The sequence below is a fragment of the Trichosurus vulpecula genome, chromosome 1, assembly GCF_011100635.1.
Source record: "Trichosurus vulpecula isolate mTriVul1 chromosome 1, mTriVul1.pri, whole genome shotgun sequence".
NCBI lineage: Eukaryota > Metazoa > Chordata > Mammalia > Diprotodontia > Phalangeridae > Trichosurus > Trichosurus vulpecula.
Window position 1 is genome coordinate 308,127,234 of NC_050573.1, and position 19,283 is coordinate 308,146,516.

Sequence of the window (19,283 nt, forward strand, 5' to 3'; positions counted from 1 at the left end):
TCTCTTCTTCTCCTTCCACCCCCGCCCTCCCGGCCCCCCCTCCCCATCCCTCTCTGTCTGCCCCGCTGCAGCTGAACTGAACTCTCCCTGTGGCGCTGCTGCTGCTGCTGCTGCCGCTGCTGCCGCCGCCGCCGCCACTGCCGCCGCCGCCTCCGTTGCTGCCGCTACAAGTGAATGTATTAGCCGTCAGGACCTCCCCGCCGGTGGCGTACAGAGCCGACTGGGTCAACCCAGTCCAGACTTCGCTGCACAGGGGTGGAGGTGGTGGAGGAGGCGAGGAGGAGGCGAGGAGGGGGGAGGTGCCGGGGCTGGTGGTGGAGGTGGAGGTGGTGGAAGAGGAGAAAGGGTGTGCGGCAGCGGAGGGTGCCCCGGTGGGGTGCAGCGGAAGAGGGGGTTAACTGGAGTACTTCATAGCAATCATCCTTTTTAGGAAAGGAGGGAAAAATAAAACCCTCCCCTCACGGCTTTACCCCCACCCCTTCACCAGCAGCACCACACACAGCGAGGTCTCCTCTCGTGGAGCACACGGTGGTGTCTACGCTTTTCTGCCTTCCAAGCAGCTTTTTGGAAAATGTCTTTTCTGACCGGAGTTTAATCAGAAGGGGGATTCTTTTTTTTTTTTTTTTGCTCTTCCATCTTTTTTTTTTTCTCCTCCTCTCCTCTCTCTTCTAAATGGAGACGTGAAGCAGTCATTGGAATAGAGATCAATGCCTGTACGCGCGCGCGTGTGTGCGTGTGTAAATTGCACAGGGAAAACCACAGGACTTCTGCAAAATACTGGATTGAAAATTGTAATTCATCTGCTGCCGCCGCCGTCGCTGCCTTTTTCTTTCTTTCTTTTTTCCCTCTCCTTTTTGCTCCTGGATTCTCCGATTGGGGTTTCCAGGGTTTGACGTTTCTCTGGAGATGTCTGAAACAGAAGTCTGGGAATTGATTTGGAAATCTTTCTAATTTTTTCCAACTCCTGATTCATTTGGAAGTTTCAAAGCAAATATAACTTGAAAGTCCTGAAGATTTGTGGGATTTTTCCCCCTTATGAGCTTGTTCTGTTTTCACAAAAAGGAAACTTGACAGAAGAGCATACAGTACTTAGAATACAAGTAAGTTCTTTGCACAGGAAAAATTACTTTATGTAACTTTTTAGACCTTTGAGGTTTTACCTAAAAGTGCATTAGATTATGTTTGATTCCAAGGCTAGTAAATTCTTTTAAGTTGTATAATGTGTAGCAGTAGTGGTAGTTAGGAACCACATTCACCTAGTTATCTAGAAGAAAATGCACCTGATTTCGACTCAGTATGAGTTTGTTTTTTTTTTTTTTTACCTTTCAGCATCACCGAGGAAATAGAATAAAATAAATAGTATCAGTAGCGTGCCTCATGAGATAAAAAGATACAAAAAGGAATTTAAATCATAAAAATACTGTGCATCTCACACCAAGGGGGAAACACCTGGAAGAATAAAATATTTCAGAGACAAGACTCCCTAAAGTCAAGAAATGAAAAGCACATCCAATAAAATACCTGGATTATAATTATTACTCTGTTGGGGGGTGTGGGGTGGGAGAGGGAATAAGAGGTGGGTGTTATCACCATTTGGCTGCTCTCCTTGGTATTCACTGCTCCCTCTGGGAACGATGGCTCACCCTGGAAGAAGAGGGTACGATAACCGGGAAATAGTGATGAAATACATTCATTATAAGCTGTCACAGAGAGGGTACGAGTGGGATGCTGGAGATCTAAGGGCACCAACCTCTCCAAGTCTTACTCCTGTTGTTGCTTCTACCCCTGCTGTTGGGATCTTCTCTACCCAGCCAAGACATACACCTCTGTCTGCTGAACCCCAGGACTTGGCCACTTCTACTACTGCTGCTGCTAGAAATTCACCTTTGCCGCCTCCTCCTGCTGTTGCTGCTGCTACTGCTGCCGCTGGACCTGCTGTCAGTCCAGTGCCACCTGTGGTCCACCTGACCCTTCGTCAGGCTGGAGATGATTTCTCTCGAAGGTACCGGAGAGACTTTGATGAAATGTCAGGTCAGCTGCACCTGACCCCTGTTACTGCCCGGGGACGCTTTGCCACAGTGGTGGAGGAGCTGTTCAGGGATGGGGTGAACTGGGGGCGGATCGTGGCCTTCTTTGAATTTGGTGGTGTTATGTGTGTGGAGAGTGTCAACCGGGAGATGTCGCCCCTCGTGGACAGCATTGCCCTGTGGATGACTGAGTACCTGAACCGGCACCTGCACAACTGGATCCAGGATAACGGAGGATGGGTAGGTGTCTGGGCTACATGTCTTGTTCAGTGTGAGTGTGAGAGTCTGTATCACACCCTGGATGCTGTCCCTGCAGTGTGTGGTCACTCCTCTGCCAAAGATGAGGGCAGCTAAGCCCTTCAAGGTGGGAGCAGAGGTTTTCCTTATGTTTTCTTTTACTTTTCTTCCCCCCTGTCCTTTCACAACCACTGGATGACCCCTTTCCATCAACATGGTTTCAGAGTATTGCTGCATGTGAAGCATTTGCCAACTTGTGTCTTCTGATAAGTTATCCTTGATGAGGGCTGTGGGGCTCAACCTATCATTTTGTGGGGATTAAAATCCACTAGAGAACTAGGGAATACCTTTTTCAGTTTCTATACTCTATACTGATTCACTGGTAAAAGTATACCTAAGAAGAAAGAATATGAGATACCTTTTCCCCTGGGGGGGAAAAACATTTCAGGGTACATTTTAAAGCAGGAAGCTCACGTTCCAGAATTTCCATTGGCTCAAACCTGTAACAAACAGGACAGTGGGATGTGTGTAATTTGTTACATGATTATGGGACTTGTCCATATCCAAGGAGATTGACATGTACAACAGTGTATTTAGGAAAGAACTTCAGGATATTAATGACTTGTTTTTGATGGTGAAATACTTTGCATTTTATTTGTATACCTGGTTAACCTAAGGCTTTTTTTTTTTTTTTTAGAATTTTAGATTTTGCTCAGCGTATAGCATCTATATCTTTTGATGAACTATTCTGTTGGGCTTTTTAATTGACCACTATTCTGTAAAAGAAGGAATGTTATCTCTTAGTATGGACCTTCATAATCAGTGATTGGCAGATGTAAAGCACCTGTGAAATACTCTTTCTGGTAGGCTAAATAAATGCTTTTTCCATTTTTCCAAATTGGCATTCTAATCCAGAGCTTCCCAAGAATGACTTGACCCTATCATTGAAACTTGAATAAAATTGAGAACTAAATTCCAACCTGGAATCTCAGGGCTCACCTGAAGTATAGAACTTTTGTATCCAGATTTCATTTATACTAGACAAATAACGTTTCTTGTTCTGAGTTTTAATGAAAGAATCCTATGTTTCTGGGAATGCAAAAGATCACCTTAGAAGATGCTTATCCCCCTTTTGTCCTTGAGAGAACTATAAATGTTGTTCTATAAGACCTGATAACAGAAAAATGCCTAGGGATGACTGAAAGTGAAATTTTATGCACGCTTCTACAATGCACAAATGTATAGATATGCACATATAATTTATGCAGGGTATTTAATATTTTATTATTTTATTGCGAAGTATGCTAATCATTTGTGTGAGGGCAGAGGACCATACAATGAAAATGGGACAAATATTAAGATAGATCTTTATATTTAAAAATGAAATTAACTAGATTTGCATGATTAGCCCACATAATAAGACTCTATGGGGCAAATTTATTCTTAGACTAACTCCCACTTACTTAGATCTTTGACTTTTTGGAAGAATCATACAGCATTGTTTGTGTGTATGCATGTGCTTTTAAAAGAAAGATATCAATTATGAAAACAAAAGGTTTATCATAGAAAGCATAGTTTCTCTGAACTATACTTTAGTTAAACATGTTATGTCAAGAAGCTAGGTTTATTTTTTCACAGCCAATGCCAAAGAGTATTTATTTTTAGGACTCGTGGTCTCCAAAAAGATCATCTCACAACTAAAACCAAACTACTAATCATTGAGAATATACTGTCAAAACCTTCCCTTCAAGTGGAAGAAAGCCCAGATAGCAATTGGCATCCATCAAATAATTTATTAATAAAAATGATAAAAAGAACATACATTTAGGGATGGTTGCTAAATCATAACATTTATCTTTGCAGTTTAGCTATTCTGCTATTTCCCCTCTCTGTGACCTTGAGCAAATCTTCACCTCTCAGAGCCCCAATTCCCTCTGCTGTAAAATGAGAACTTTGGCTCTAAGGTTCCTACCAGCTCTAAATCCTATGATAATCAAATCATATGCTTGTGAATCTGTGTTTTTAATGAAGGCGTTTTTGGGGCTGGGAGGGGAAGGAGAAAGAGCTATCAGGTTTTCACATATTTTCATGGTCCACAGGTGACAGTGACTATATTTATGATGTCAAAACATACATACTGTGAAAAGCCCCAAGATAGTGAAGGCAAGCTGTGACCAAACTTTGTTAGCTAAAATAAAATCACAGATGGCTTTAAAGTAGACATTTTGCTAGCTTTTAGGAGGAAATAGATTGGCGACTTCAAGGAAAACTAAAGGATTTGCTGAAAAAAATGTCACAATATATAGAAATGATAAGTGGTGGAAGTTACTGAATAAAAATTATGACATGTGGGTTCTTTGTTTAAAGAATTAAAATACTTAAAGTATTAAGCAAGAATGGTCAATTGCAAAGTGCAACTTTTCCCAACATTTCATCTTCTTCCCCCTCTCTCCCAGTAACGTTACTCCTCATAGAAAATCTACCCAATAGCCTTCTATTTTAGAAAACTTCATCACTTACTGCTAATCCAACATAGTCTAATCTTACTTTGTCGTTCTTTAGACATCATACAAGATCTTATTCAGATTTAAGAATAAGCCATATATAACTCAGTTTATTGTTTATTATTGTTTGTATTGTTTATCATTTCCAACTCATTCACATTATCATTTTGTATTTTTAATTTAGTACTCTAGTTGCACAGAAGAAGTCATCATTTGTCATTTGCTTAAGTCAGCTGTGTCACTTTGGGCAAGTCACTCAGCCTCCTCAGATCTCAATTTCTCCATCTGTAAAATGAGGGGCTTGGATTATATACCCTCTGTGGGCTCTGAGGGCACTCTAGATCTGTGGTAATATACTGCACTGTTGTGTTAGAGTAATACTAACCTCTTTAAAATTTGATCATTTTCAACCTGCAGTTTTCCCGGGACTCAATAAATCAGTTTCTAAACTGCTGTATTAATAGGTTAGCTTAAACTTGGGGGATCTGGTTGCTTCAGACACAATGCAACTTTTTGACACAGAACAAACTTACTAAAGTATTCTGAGCCTTGGGCACCTAAGGGAGAAAAATACCAGTTTGGGAAATCATGGATTTGGCACAGAATGTCCCTTCTCTGGTAGATCATCATGTTTACAGACAAAATCAAAGCTAAAGACTGAGTTGAAGTCTGGTATGTGGCTTATTCTTAAATCTGAATAAGATCTTGTATGACATCCTGAGAAAGGCAAAGTAAAGTTAGACTATGTTGAGTTAGCAGTAAGTGAGGAAATTTTCTGAAATAGGTTATTGGGTAGATTTTCCATGAGGGGTTATGTTACTGAGAGAGAAGGGGGAGGGAATGAGATGTTGGGAGAGGTTGCACTATGTAATTGGCTATTCCTGCTCTCTTGACAACCATCCCAAAAGTTCAGGTGCCGGGATAAATTCCTGAATGCCCACTGGGGTAGTCTAATCCTGGGAAGAAGTAAATTAGAAATGGAGAGGAAAAAAAGAGGCCATTCTCAAGGTAGTTAGGCCTATCTAACCATCTGTGTTTCCCAGGGTACCAAAGCAATTTGCATGGGCATCAGTGGTCCATTTCAGGTAAGTTAACATTTCTGTTTAAGTGTTAAAATTTCAAAGGAGTCGCCCCAGTGGCGGTCAGATGGTTTAGCTCTTTTAATGACCCTGTTAACCATTATTTTATCATCCTGCCAGAGTCTGATTTTCTAAATGGCTACAGGGGCTCTGGGACTCTACCTAGGGACAAAGGAGCTCTTACAAGTTAAGTGTTACTGATACGGGCAGCTGATGGTCAGTGTGAACTGTTACACCTCTGATACTGGGAAGTGAGATGATGTTCAACTCAGTGTCTTATGATAGTCTATTAATTAGAGAATGGAGATCACTCTGTAAGTTTCTTATTGTCTCCATTCTGTTTACCTGCTGAGGTGGCAGTGTCTTTCTTTTTCAGAATCTCAAATTGTCTTTGATGATAGCCTTTGCTAGGCTGTGCTTTTGAGAGTGGGAATTTAGTTATCTGCAGCTCTTGTAGGTTCCAGTCAGATTGTCTGGTTAGCAAGCAGTACTGTAGTCAAGCTGAATGCAGTTCACAGCCACTGAGGCATCTGATTAACTGGATAGTCAGAGCATTCTCAGGCCAGTGTGCCAGATGATATGTGAAGGAACATCAATTTTCCAGCAGCTAAACATCAGCTGCTTAGAACCAATTTTGGCATCAAAATGTTAGGATTAAAAATAGCCCCCAAATATCTAGCTTTAAATAAAATAATGATGAACTTTCCTTGGGAAAGTACATTCTTTTAGCCAGTTAGGAATCACATGACACTGTTTAATAATTCATTGTGTAGATACAAAATACTGCAGCTCCTATAGTTTTCTTTTTAGATTGATGTATGAGAAGAATTTTAGGCCTGGACCTTTACAAAAGTTTATTGACTCCATTGTTGGTAAATCTAATTACTCTTTAGTTTGGAGCCTGTTTTGTTTATCGTTGAGTTGTATCACTGAAAACATGTTTTCACTCAACCACCAGGTTTTTATTGTGCTTTCTAGTGAGAACCTGTTGCACTTTTCAGTAATTTTGGATTGAATCAATGCATTTGCTTAAATGTCACTAGGCTATGTAGCAACACCACCCTGCCCCCCCCCCCGCCCCCCAGTAAAAAGGCCACAGTTAAAAAAAACACCTTAAAACTCCTACCTTGTTTCAGTTGCCTCTTGAGTGGAAAGCTCACTCACCAAGCAGGTGAATGGGCGCTGCATATATTATTGGTGGTTTCCCCCCACTACTGCCCCTTTAGGCTCACTTCTAAGGCCACTAATCATATTGTAGCAATCATGCAGCAACTGAAGTGCATTTGTGTTTTAAAACAACAACACTGTCTTTGTTGTGTACAACTAAAGCTTTTTTTTTCTTTCTGCCAGAGATGCATTACATTTGAAGTTCAAAGGTTTTATTAAACCGTTTTAAGGTAACCTACTTTATTCACATGTAGTTGTGACCTCCCAGTTTCTTAATCTTATAGGAGACATATTATTGGATTCAGATTTATTAGTATAATGACTGACTACTCTTGCACTACTAATTTTTTATACTTATTGAGATGAAGCTTGTGTTTTCATCTAAGCAAAAATGATTATTAGAGGGTACTATTAATATTAGCTAGCAGTTCTATAACACTTTAAGGTTTGCAAAGTGCTTTACAAATATGGCCACATTTTTTTCCTTTGAAAAACTCTGGGTGGTCAGAGTTAAGTATTACCCCCATTTTACAGATAGGGAAACTAAGGTAGACTTGCCCAGGGTCACCCAGCTTGTAAGAGCCTGAGCTAGGATTTGAACTCAGGTCTTCCTGATTCCAGGTTTAGGTTCCATCCTTTGTAGCACCTGCTGAAAACTCCAAGTAAAGAGGGGCCAGAATTCGAATCTTGCTTCCTATCCTTTCAAATTAGGCAACTATGAGTGGTTACTTAGTGTTCTTGAACCTTATTTTCCTCCCTTGTAAAATCAGGATAATAATTCCTGTGGAATACACATACAGGGATATTTTTATGTTCAAATAAGTGAATATTATAAAAAACACTTTTGAAAAAGTGCTACTTAAATGTCCACTTTACTCTTGGGAGGCAACATGGTCTAAAGGCAAGAGTGCTGCATTTAGTGTCAGAGATCTTGGGTTTAAATCCATCCTGTACAATTTACCACTTCTATAATAGTAGGAAAATCCCTCGCCTCCCCAGCCCTTAGTTTCTTCAGTTCTAAGATAGGAGGACTGGCCACTAAGGTCTCTTATAATTCTAAGTGTATGATCTTATTATTACTCTAAGGAGAAAGACAACACCCTCATTTTGAGAATTTGCATCATACCACCTGTTTTATTTTTGTATGACCCATAGAAGGAATGAAAGCTTACGTTGCAAAAAAAGTTCTATTCTTCAGGAACACAATTTGTATTAGGCTATGCAAATACTATATGGATGCTTCGTCTCTGTTTTCATTTAACATTGTTAGAGACTTTGAGTGTCATGAACAATCTGGTTTTATTTGTCAGTTTAAAGAATGAGAAGCTTAAGAATTTTGTAAGCATACCCAAGTCACTAGGGACGTATGCCAAATAAATAAAAATCACTTACTATATTCTGGCAGAAAGAACTCAATAATACTTGGACTACTTACCTGAAGGAGTATTGTGAGAAAAATATCTTGTAGACCTTAAAATGCTATTAAAACAACATTTGTATGTGTGTGTCTGAGTTCATCAGTATAAGCACTTTTGTAACTGTGCCTGCATATTCAGGGCAAGTGCAGAATTGAGATAATTTTTCTATACCAGTGGTGTTAAACAAATAGAAACAGGGTCCTCTAACCATAAATAAGGATATCTTGGCACATATTGATTTAGAAAACCACATATTAACATTATCCATGTTCTATTGTATTTTTGTTTATTTTGTTAAATGTTTCCCAATTCCATTTTAATCAAGTTCTGGCTGCACTGTGGAAAGTTACAATACCCCACTTCAGCCCCCTTGCCCCCCCCCAAAAAAAACTAACTGAAGAAACTTGACTCTGTTCTACTTAATTCAAATCCCTCCCTCAAAGAAAAGATCGTGTTATCTTTTATGTGGATACTTTAGGCAATTTTTTCTGTACTCAAAAAAAAAAAAACAAAAACCCCAGAGAATTTCTTTAAGTTCCCCACTTGCATGTTGAGACATAACCAACTCTAATATTTCAGTGGTTTATAAATTTAGAGCTGGAAGGGAAAGTAGAAGACCATTAAATCTAACCCCCTCATTTTACAGATGAGGAAACTGAAGCACAGAAATTAAGTGACTTATCCTGGGTCAGGTAGCTAATAAATGCCTAAGAGTAGGATTGGAACCTAGGTCTTCTTCACTATAGTCCAAAGACTTGTAGCACACTGCCTCCCATTGGACTGGGAATCTCAGTGATGTGGATATAATATCAGATTGCGGCTGATCCAGTGCACTCAATGTGCTAGAGAGGGAGGAATCTTTCTTTAGTTAGTCAAAATAAATCTTTAGGAAGTAATTTTCATGTGAAGCTTCACCTTTTTACAGCACTGGCATCCACTCATCACCTACCCCCTTTTTTAAAGGAGACTAACTTGAATTTTGGGGTAGCCAGGTGGTCTAGTGGATAGAGTGCCAGCTTTGGAGTCAGGAGGATCTGCCTTCCCATCTGGCCTCAGACACTTACTAGCTGCTGTGTGACCCTGGGCAAGTCACCTAACCTTGTTTGCCTCAGTTTCTTATCTGTAAAATGAGCTGGAGAAGGAAATGGCAAGACATTCCAGTATCTCTGCCAAGAAAACCCCAAATGAGGTCACAGAGAGTTAGTTGCCACTGAAACAACTGAACAACAATAATAATAAATATGTTAGTATTTCAAAAGACCTGTGATTTAATGGATGCTCCTTCCATGAATCCATATCATGATTCATCGCTTTCTAGTAGAGAGCTTCTTCAATTATTATGTTGCTCCAGATCTATCTCCTAGTAACCTACCTTTTGGTAGTGAATCTCTCATTACTTAGCTAGGCTAGTCCCCCCATGACAGCTATTGCCCAAGTCAGAACTTACAGCTTTGTAGAACCTGCTAGAGCTTACTCTTTGCTGGCATGATGTTTTTAGGGTTACCTCCCCACCAAGACAAGGCACTTGGAGGAAGTCTTTTATGGAGGCTGCTGAGTTTCATCTGTGGAATAAATCATTTGGATTGTGGTTTCAGTTGAACATTCTTTTTGGTTTCCAACCCAGACTGAAAACAACAAAGACAACAAATCCTTGCTGTGGGTCATCCCCAAAGGCAACCTATGCTGAAATTCTGTCCCTGGCAGGATCAGTTTTTATGTAACATATTTTGTCTCAAAGTGTCTAAATAATTCACTGCTATCTTGTCTGGCCAATGGTTCACCAGAACCTTTCATTTTGGGCAATAGTTTTCTCTCAGTTGTTTTAAGGGCTGTTCTGTTCAATTTGTGTGTGTGTGTGTGTGTGTGTGTGTGTGTGTGTGTGTGTATGTGTGTGTGTGTTTTGGTGCCTTCCTACTCTTTGTCATCTGTAGACCAAGTAGAATTTGGAGGTTTTTGAGAACACATACCAGTTAATTCCTTTTCAACTATTTTCTTTTTTCTTCTCATTAGTCCATGGCCAAAAGGCAGTAATTTCATACCTTATCTTTTGTATCTAGGCTTGTTGCCACCAATCCAACACAAGACACCTTACTTTTAGGTAGTATAATGTTAATAGATTTTTTTGAAGGCTATCCCTGCTTCCACACCATATTTTCCACTGGAAGGGTCCTTGACTTTTTCTTCTATGTCTATGCATGCACAGAATATAAGAGTATCTTGGTACTAGTCTGCTTCCCTCCAGAACTCTGCCTACTGTATCAAGCTGGTGATCATTGTGCTTAAAAAATACTAGAACTTGTTACAAAATAAAATTTTTACTTAGCCTTTGGAATAGATCACTCAATAGATTGTTATGATGATAAGAATTATTTCTATAGCACACTTCTTATACAGCTAGCGTGTTGATGACCTTTTCCTCTTAAAACAATCCCCACAGTGGAAAACTAGTTTCTGTATGTGGTAAGACAGTTGTATAGTCAAGGTATAGAGAAGAAAAAAAAAGTAATTTGGGTTTTTATTGTCACTAATTGTGTGTATTTAATTTTGCTTAAGCTTAAGGCTATGTTGCTTTGTTTTTTTAAAATTAAAAAAAAGACTTTACTCCAGTGGTTGTTCACTTGTACATTAGGCTTGAATTGAAAGGAAGAAAAATGTAGATAACTTTCAAGAAATATTGTAACTTAGTTAAGAAAACTGAAAGGGAGGGGGACTTCCCTTTGTGAAATATTTACCCAACTAGTACCACTTATATACAGTAAGATTTAATAAAGTGTAACCTAAAGTATCTAGGACATTCTGTTAATTTTCCTCCTGAAATGGATACAAATTTCTGAGGAGAATGATTAGAACAGTGTAAAAATAGTCTATTTTGTATAATAGTGTGTTTATATACCAGGATAATGTTCATGACAGGTTTCAGTAACCAAGGGGCTGTTCCTTTAACAAAAAACAAATAAACCAAAATAAGATGGACATTTCTAGGCTCTAGTTCCATTCTGCTTAATCAGAAGCTAGCCTGCTAAAATGCAATTTGTAAAGATTCACTGTTTCTTAGATTTTATTAGGGAGTTTTTATTCTATAAAAAACTATAAAATTTCTAGCATAACTAGTCATCTATTCAATTTTCAAAGGGGGACCATTTCTCCTTTTAGATGAAAAAAGGCTTTATAAATTTAAGCATTTTTATGAAACCTTTTGACAATGATTCATCCTCCCAACAAGCCCTTAACTTATGTGGCTTCTTTCATTTGCTGTGTATGCGTGCTAAACCCCTTTGTCCTCAAGTACTAATGGTTGCCCCATTTGAGCTGTCAGGTAGACTTTGGGGTCTGTGTCCACCTTCAGCCTGTCATCTGGCCTCAATATATGTTCTAGAAATAGATCATATTACCTGTCAATGTCTAATCGATCAATTAATAAACAAGCATTTTATTTTCTAGTACATGCAAAGCACCATGGTAGACCTTGGATATACAAAGGCAAAAGTACAGAATCCCTCAAAGAGCTTATATTCTATTATGCATATAGCATACACATATATTTCTGTATGTGGCATACAAGCAAAATAGACAGAAGTAGGATTTGGTTGAAGAAGGCAACAATATAGAGGCAACGAATGACCTTTGAACTCAGAAGCCCCGGGGTTCAAGTCCTGTCTTTGGCACATTATACTCTCTGCTTTTTTTTAATCGTGTCTGATTCTTTGTGACCCTATTTGGGGTTTTCTTGGCAAAGATATTGGAGTGGTTTGCCACATCCTTTTTCAACTTGTTTTACAGATGAGGAAACTGAGGCAAACAGGGTTGAATGACTTGCCTGAGGTCACACAGCTAGTAAGTATTGGAGGCTAGATTTGAAATCAGGAAGACCAGTTTTTCTGGTTCCAAGACTATTACTGTATCCACTAGTCCTCTTAGCTGTCCCCTCAGTACTCTAGGCAACTCTTTAAGAACATAAAGTTCAGTGATGTTGCTGCCCTTCATTGGTAGAGAGTTTCCTCACTTGAGAGTGCCCTCTGCCAGTACTTGTAATACAATGTACTTGTGATACAAAATCTCTTTAAGTGTTATGGTCTTTCCTCAAGTAGACGAATGTTGAATTTTTAAATATGAATACATAAACTAAACTAAAATAATCTATTATAAATACTGATCCTCTTGGAAAAACTCTCTTGAACCTGTGAGGCAATGCTACTCACTTCCATGCTGGTGTGGAAATGGGAGCAGTATTACAGGTGTTATCTATATCATTTTCTTAGATGATCTCTTCTTAGTTTCCATATGGAAGTTACTGTGGGATTTGTCTGTATCACAGACATCATCTGGCACATTTCATTCACACCATGCGCCTGAATGGTTAGAGTGAGGGTGGGGAGGAATGAGGGGGAAGCTCTATTTGAAAAATCCATGTTTCCATTTATGTCTCTTCTTCAGCCTCAGAATTCCACTGATAGAACCATCTTCCATCTCTAGTTAATAATCAGCTCATGAAACTCTCTGGGGCTTCAATGTAATGAGTCAGAAGCTTATGACTGAGCTTTACTGGGCTCTTTATTATGTCTCTTGAAAACAATAAGAAACCACAGTGTCAAGTAGAACTTTAATTTTTCAAGGAAGATTTTTCCATTGAGACCAATTTATCTTTCTTTTTTATGGAGTCCTAATCACTGCATTTCTCTAACTGTATTTTTTTTTAAAAAGCTGTGACAGAGATTGAAGAATCTCCAAATACTTTATAAGATTAACTGCCTAGAGCAAAAACCAAAAATGTGAGTATTAAAGGTTATCTTTTCTTGTCTTCTTCAGTATGTGATCTGCTGGCCTGAGATATTTTTCTATTCTAAGTCAGAACAAGGCATATATATTAGTTCCTAATTTAAATTGTGGGCTAATATTCTATATAGCTACTTGTGTACCTACATTAATTCAAAATTCAGCGAGCATTTATTCAGTATATAGGTACATACACATATTTATACTCAATGCATGTATACATGTATAATACATATACATACATACACATATATATGTATATGCATGTACAAATGTACATATACATACACAGAAAAGAAAGTATACTATATACATACATATATATGTATATATATGATAGCTGCAGACCCATTTCTGATTTGGGTGGGAATATCAGGTAGGATTTCTGGAGGAGGTGGTCCTTGGGCTGGGCTTTGAAGGGAGCTAAGAATTCCGCAGGGCACACCATGGCTTCTAGGCATAGACTCTGTAGTCTGCAAATGTCATATGTGGGAAACAGCAAGTGGGAGAGTATGGCTAGAACATAGCATACAGGAAGACATGTAATGTGCTAAATCTAGAGAGGTTGGCTGGAGCCATATTGTAAAGGACTTTAAAAATTAAACGGAAGAGATAATATTTGCTCTTTGAGATGATGGGGAACCACTGGATCTCCTTGAGCAGAAAAGTCATCTGGTCAGACCTTTGATTTAGGAATATTAATTTGGCTGCTTTGGGGAGGACAGGTCAGACAAGAGAAAGACTTACCAGTTTGGAAGCCATTGCAACAGTTTAGGCAAGAGGTGATGAGGACCTGAATCAGGGTGGTGGCTACCTGTGTAGAGAGAAGGGCATGGATATGACAGATATTATGCAGGAAGAATTAACATGACTTAGCAACTGTTTGGGTGAAAGAAAGGATAGTTGAATCATTATGTTGTGAATTTGAGTGACTGGAAGTCTGGTGATGCTCTGAACAGAAACAGGGACATTAGGAAGAGGGCAGGGTTCAGGGAAAAGATAACAAGTTATGTTTTGGATATGGTGACTTTGAGATGCCTACAGAATATGGAGATAGAGATGTCCAATAGTAGTTATTGATATGGTTCTGGAGTTCAGGAGAATATATCTAGATCTGAGAGTCATATCCTTTGAAATGAGAGTTGGACCCAATAGGAGTTGATTTTATCACCAAGTTAAAAAAGTATAGAGTGTTGCTTTGTTTGTATAATACAGCACCTAAAATCCCTTTGGTGGATTCCTTTGAATTGTGTCCAAATTATTCATTGTACCTTCAAGATTCTATCTATTCCAATACTCCATGATCTGACTGCTTACTTTATCAGGTGAGGTAAGATGAATTTTTTCCTTGTCTCCTCTGAGGGTCCTCTCTTTCAGGTTCTTCATTAACCAAAGTGACTCTTGCTTAAAACCTTGTTCTTTATTTGCTCCACAAATTCCTTGCTTCTTTTAAATTCAATTGAATTAGACTAAAGCAACTTGAGACTTAAATCTCATAACAACTTGCAGAATCCTACCATAAACTTTATTGTATAGGTGAAAGTTTCAACTAGTGTTTAGTAATGACTAATACCCATCAATAATATGAAAAGTCCACTACTTTTCAGTGGAAATTAAAACAGTCTGCAGCATCCACTTGAAACATGATCACTGTTGGTTTTAAGATTTTATCTTTTGTATTTGACTTGGCAAATGAAATTGTACACATCTCCAGAGGGAGATTATCTTATATTTTAATTTACATTAAATATTGAACTAAGCATTCAGGATAATGTTGGATATTTTTCCCTTGTTGAGGATTACCAAATATATATATGTATATAAAATATGAAAATATATATAATTTATTAAACACAAAGTTTATTGAATTAAATTGAATAATCTATGCTAGATACATCTGTTTTGTTTCTGCTTTATGTACCAAGCCCAAAGACTTTAAAGTTCTCAAGGATAAGATTTTCTTTTCCATATATTGTGAGTTTTTGCCTTTTATACAAATTGAATGATTAATTCATTTTTTCGTTCAATGAATATTTATTGAGTGCCATGCTGTATGAAAGATACTATATAAGACACAGTAGAAAATACAGGAAAGAAAGTTAATTTGAATTGCAGGCATTGTCTCTGCTCTCACAGAGTTTGCAATCTAGCATGATTCATTGATTACATTGATGGTGATTAAGGAATTATATTTAATTCAGCTCCACAAAGAAGTCAAAGGCCTGTCTATAGATTACTCATTTGCTTCATTTTATATATCATGAATTAATTCTTCAAGAAGAATTGGAAGTTACCGGATGTGGAAAACAACAAGAAACATCACAAAAAATGAAATTGACTGTGTTATGAGACAGGAAACAACTGGTTACCGATATGGAGTAATTTCAGAATCAGCGCTCTCTGTAGTTAGATCATCAACTAGTTAGAACAAAGGTCAAAATCAATACCAAATGAAAGAGGGATTCCCCATAGATGGTGAAGTTCTCTGGGTGTTCTTTTTTGTACATAGCATTGTGCTGATTGCACAATTAATAATCAATGAGCATTAAGTGCTTACCATATACCAGGCACTGGAGACACAAAGATAAAATTAAAAAACAGCTCGAGCCTTCATAGAGTTTTAACTCTATGGGGGGAGAGCCCCCAGAATGAATACTTAAGAACATTATAGGTAGGTTCTCTTCAATGATATCAGATCCATGGACTCTCAAAAGAGATTAGCCTATCAATCTATAGAGCAAAAAGCACATAGATTAAGAATATGTTGCCTGGTTTTCTAGTTAGCTCATTGAATTAGTCCATCAGTATATCTTGAACAGACACCGCAGAATCAAAAAAAGATCCAAAATTGAGGCAGAGAAGGAGAGAGAGATGGATAGCATTTGGGAAATTGTGCAGTGCTTTCAATGCTCACAAGTTGCTTCATGATGCCAAAGCCTACTTTTTCATTATCGGTATTTTCCCAGAGATGATATGTAGCTATGAATCATAGAATGACATGATCTCTGAAAAATAAAAATTGTAGGTGACTTAAAGGCATTGGAAATTGATTCATTGTAGGCGTCAGTAAATTGCAACATATTAGCAGTGATGACTTGTGCATAAGAAGTGGGATAAAAGATACCATCCAGTAACTGTATGATTGGGACAAAGAAATGGGAGAGTCATGTAGCAAGAGCACGGGAGAACAGAATGATATATTGCTATCCTGAGTGTTGCACTGGTTTCCATTCACTATTTAAAGCCCTAGGCAAAGACCTCCAGTTGTTTGAATGGATCTTTTATGGAGAATGTACGGAACAGCATTGATGATATTTGCACAGGATGAGAAAGCTTGGATGGGTTGTGATTCACATTGGTGGAAGGAGTGCCAACATCAGTGAGATCCTGGGGTCCGTTGTGGTTTCAAACTCAGTTGATAATGTTATTGTGCAATGTAAGCAATCTTAGTTTCTCCTTAGCTGTCTTAACTCTCTCTTAGTTGTCTTATGGGTACTTGAAGCTCATTGTGTCTGAAAGCAAACTACTCATCCCTTCCCTCTAACCTTTTCTCTTCTTCATGATCTTACTTCTTTTGGTAGCACCACCATCCAGCAAGCCACCCAGCAGGTCTTTTAACTATGACTTTTCCCTTGTCCCTTGCATACAGTAAGTCATCAAATCCTTTCAGGTCTCTTCATTATCTCTTGTCTCTGTCCCCATCTTAACATTCTCATTGCCACTATCCTAATTCAGTTCTCATTACCTGCTATCTGGCCTCCTCCCTCCCCTCTTTCTAATGCCCAGCCCTGATCATATCCTTCTACTGTTCAACAATATTCAATGGATTCCAGATTTCGCTATGCAAAATTACTTACCTTAATAATCAAGACCTTCCACAATCATCTCCAACCTACCTTTTCAGCCTTATCTGGTACTATTTTGCCTCATGCCCACTATGCTTGTCTCAGCCAAGCTAAATGTATTCATCCTGTACTTTCCTGCCCCTGAACCTAGGATCACAATGTTCTCTACATCTGGAATGTTGTCTTCTGTGTGGCCCAGTTCTGTGTATTGAAACTTTATCCATCTTTCAAGGCCCACTTAACTGCTACCTCTTCCAAGAACTCTTCCCTCAGGTTGGAAGTGGCCTTTCCCTCCTCTGAACTTTAATTAAACATGTTGTTTAAAACTCTATGAACTTAACATTCTATTATGTATCATTATTACTTATATACATGTGTTATCTCTCCATACAGATTATTAACTCTTTGATGTTTGACACTAGGGATTTTATCTTGTATCCTCCCAATGTTTAGCATAATACCTTGCACATAGTGAGTCTTTAATAGCTGCTTTCTGAATGTTTGAGGGAATGCATAGTATGCCAGGTTAACTTTGCTCCAATTAGTAAGTAGTTTTTTTTCTTTTTTAATATATTATTTTTGTGATAAAAGAAACCATTAAAATTTCAATATACAAAGAGTAGAAAAAGAGAATTATATATGAAACCATAGACTTGTATGGTTTGTTCTTAAGAAGAGTGTACATTAAATCAAACACATTAGTAACAATTACTTGCTTGTTTCCTCTTCTAGATTTCTTTTCCTTTTATTCTTTGTGTTATAAAATGTTTCATTATTTATTTATTGTGTTTCATATAAATTCATTTTTGACTTATATTTCATTTATTTAAAAATGTTTATTCTTTCCATATTCCCCCTTTTCTCTTTTTTCTTTCTCTTTCTCCCTTTTTTATTCTTCTCTCCTTTTTTCTTTCTTTTTTCTTTCCTTCCTAACATCCCTCCCTTTCTTCCATCTTTCCTTCTTTTCTTAATCTTACTTTCTTATTTCACTATTTGTTTTGAAGCCTTAGAGTTAACTTCCCTGTACTTTTCTTATATATTCAATCAGTTATCAATTTCTATAGTATCTATCCCTTCCATCCCTCTATTCCTTCTGCCATCACCCTCATTACTTTATTATAGAGCCTCAACACCACCCCACTCATCCCAAATGATCTTCCTGCTAATAGGCTCTTCCTATCTAATATGTCTCTCAGAATATTGCCAGAATAATCTTCTTTAGGTTTTGAACTCATCATGTCACTGTTTAGAAATCTTCGGTGGCTCTCTTGCCTATTGAATAAAGCTCAAGCTACTTTGCTGCACATTTAGGGCCTGGGACAATCTGGTCCCACCCTGCTATTTCAGTCTGATAAATACTCTTTTCCATGAACTCTGTGCTCCATCCAAACTGGATTACTCTTAAAACCCTGAAAATGCCCTTGAGTGCCCTTGTTCGTACCTGGAGTGTGTCCTCCCTTTTATTTGCCTACTGAATTTCTTTTCTTGTTGCTCAGTTGCGTCTGATCTTTGTGACCCCATTTGGGGTTTTCTTGGTAAAGACACTGGAGTGGTTTGCCATTTCCTTCTCCAGCTCATTTTACAGATGAGAAAATTGAGGCAAACAAGGTTAAGTGACTTGCCCAGGGTGACACAGCTAGTAAGTGTCTGAGGGCAGTTTTGAATTCAGGAAGATGAGTCTTCCTGACTCCAGGGCTGGCAATCTATCCACTGCAACCTGTCTGCATAACTGTTGTTCAGTCCTGTCTGACTCTGTGACCCTGTGGACCATAGCATGCCAATGCTGTCCATGGATTTTTCTTGGCAAAGGTAATGAAGTGGCTTGCCATTTCCTTCTCTAGTGGACCAAACAAACAGAAGTTATGTGAAGTGTCTGAGTCTAGATTTGAACTCAAGTCTTCCTGACCCTAAGCCAAGCACTCTGTCCACTATGCCACCTAGTTGTTTCCTACCCATCCTTTAAAGTAGAGCTCAAATGCCACATCTTCCATGGGACTTTCCCTGATTCCCCTTGTCGACCACAGTTTTCTCTATGGGAATTTCTTTATTTTATTCCTGTCTAGTGCATTTATCATAGCATATAGTATATTATCATTATTTATGCATGAATGTTAGCTCCCTAATAGGCTGTAAACTCTCTGATAGCCTATCTGAATTTCCTATCTCCTTCAGTGCCTTGTGCAGTAGTTTGTACATAGTCTTCTCTCAGTAAGTTTTTGTTGAATGAATCCTT

At 38.3% G+C, this 19,283-nt stretch overlaps 1 protein-coding gene across 1 annotated transcript in view; it reads left to right on the forward strand.

The window, feature by feature from the left end:
* The first annotated feature begins 375 nt into the window (after positions 1–375).
* BCL2 (BCL2 apoptosis regulator) overlaps positions 376–19,283 on the forward strand; it is a 239,341-nt gene continuing 220,433 nt past the window's right edge. The window contains exons 1-2 of the mRNA XM_036761015.1: positions 376–1,100; positions 1,330–2,267. Coding sequence (XP_036616910.1) covers positions 1,635–2,267 — 633 coding nt within the window. The 5' untranslated portion in view covers positions 376–1,100; positions 1,330–1,634. The remainder of the gene's footprint in view (positions 1,101–1,329; positions 2,268–19,283) is intronic.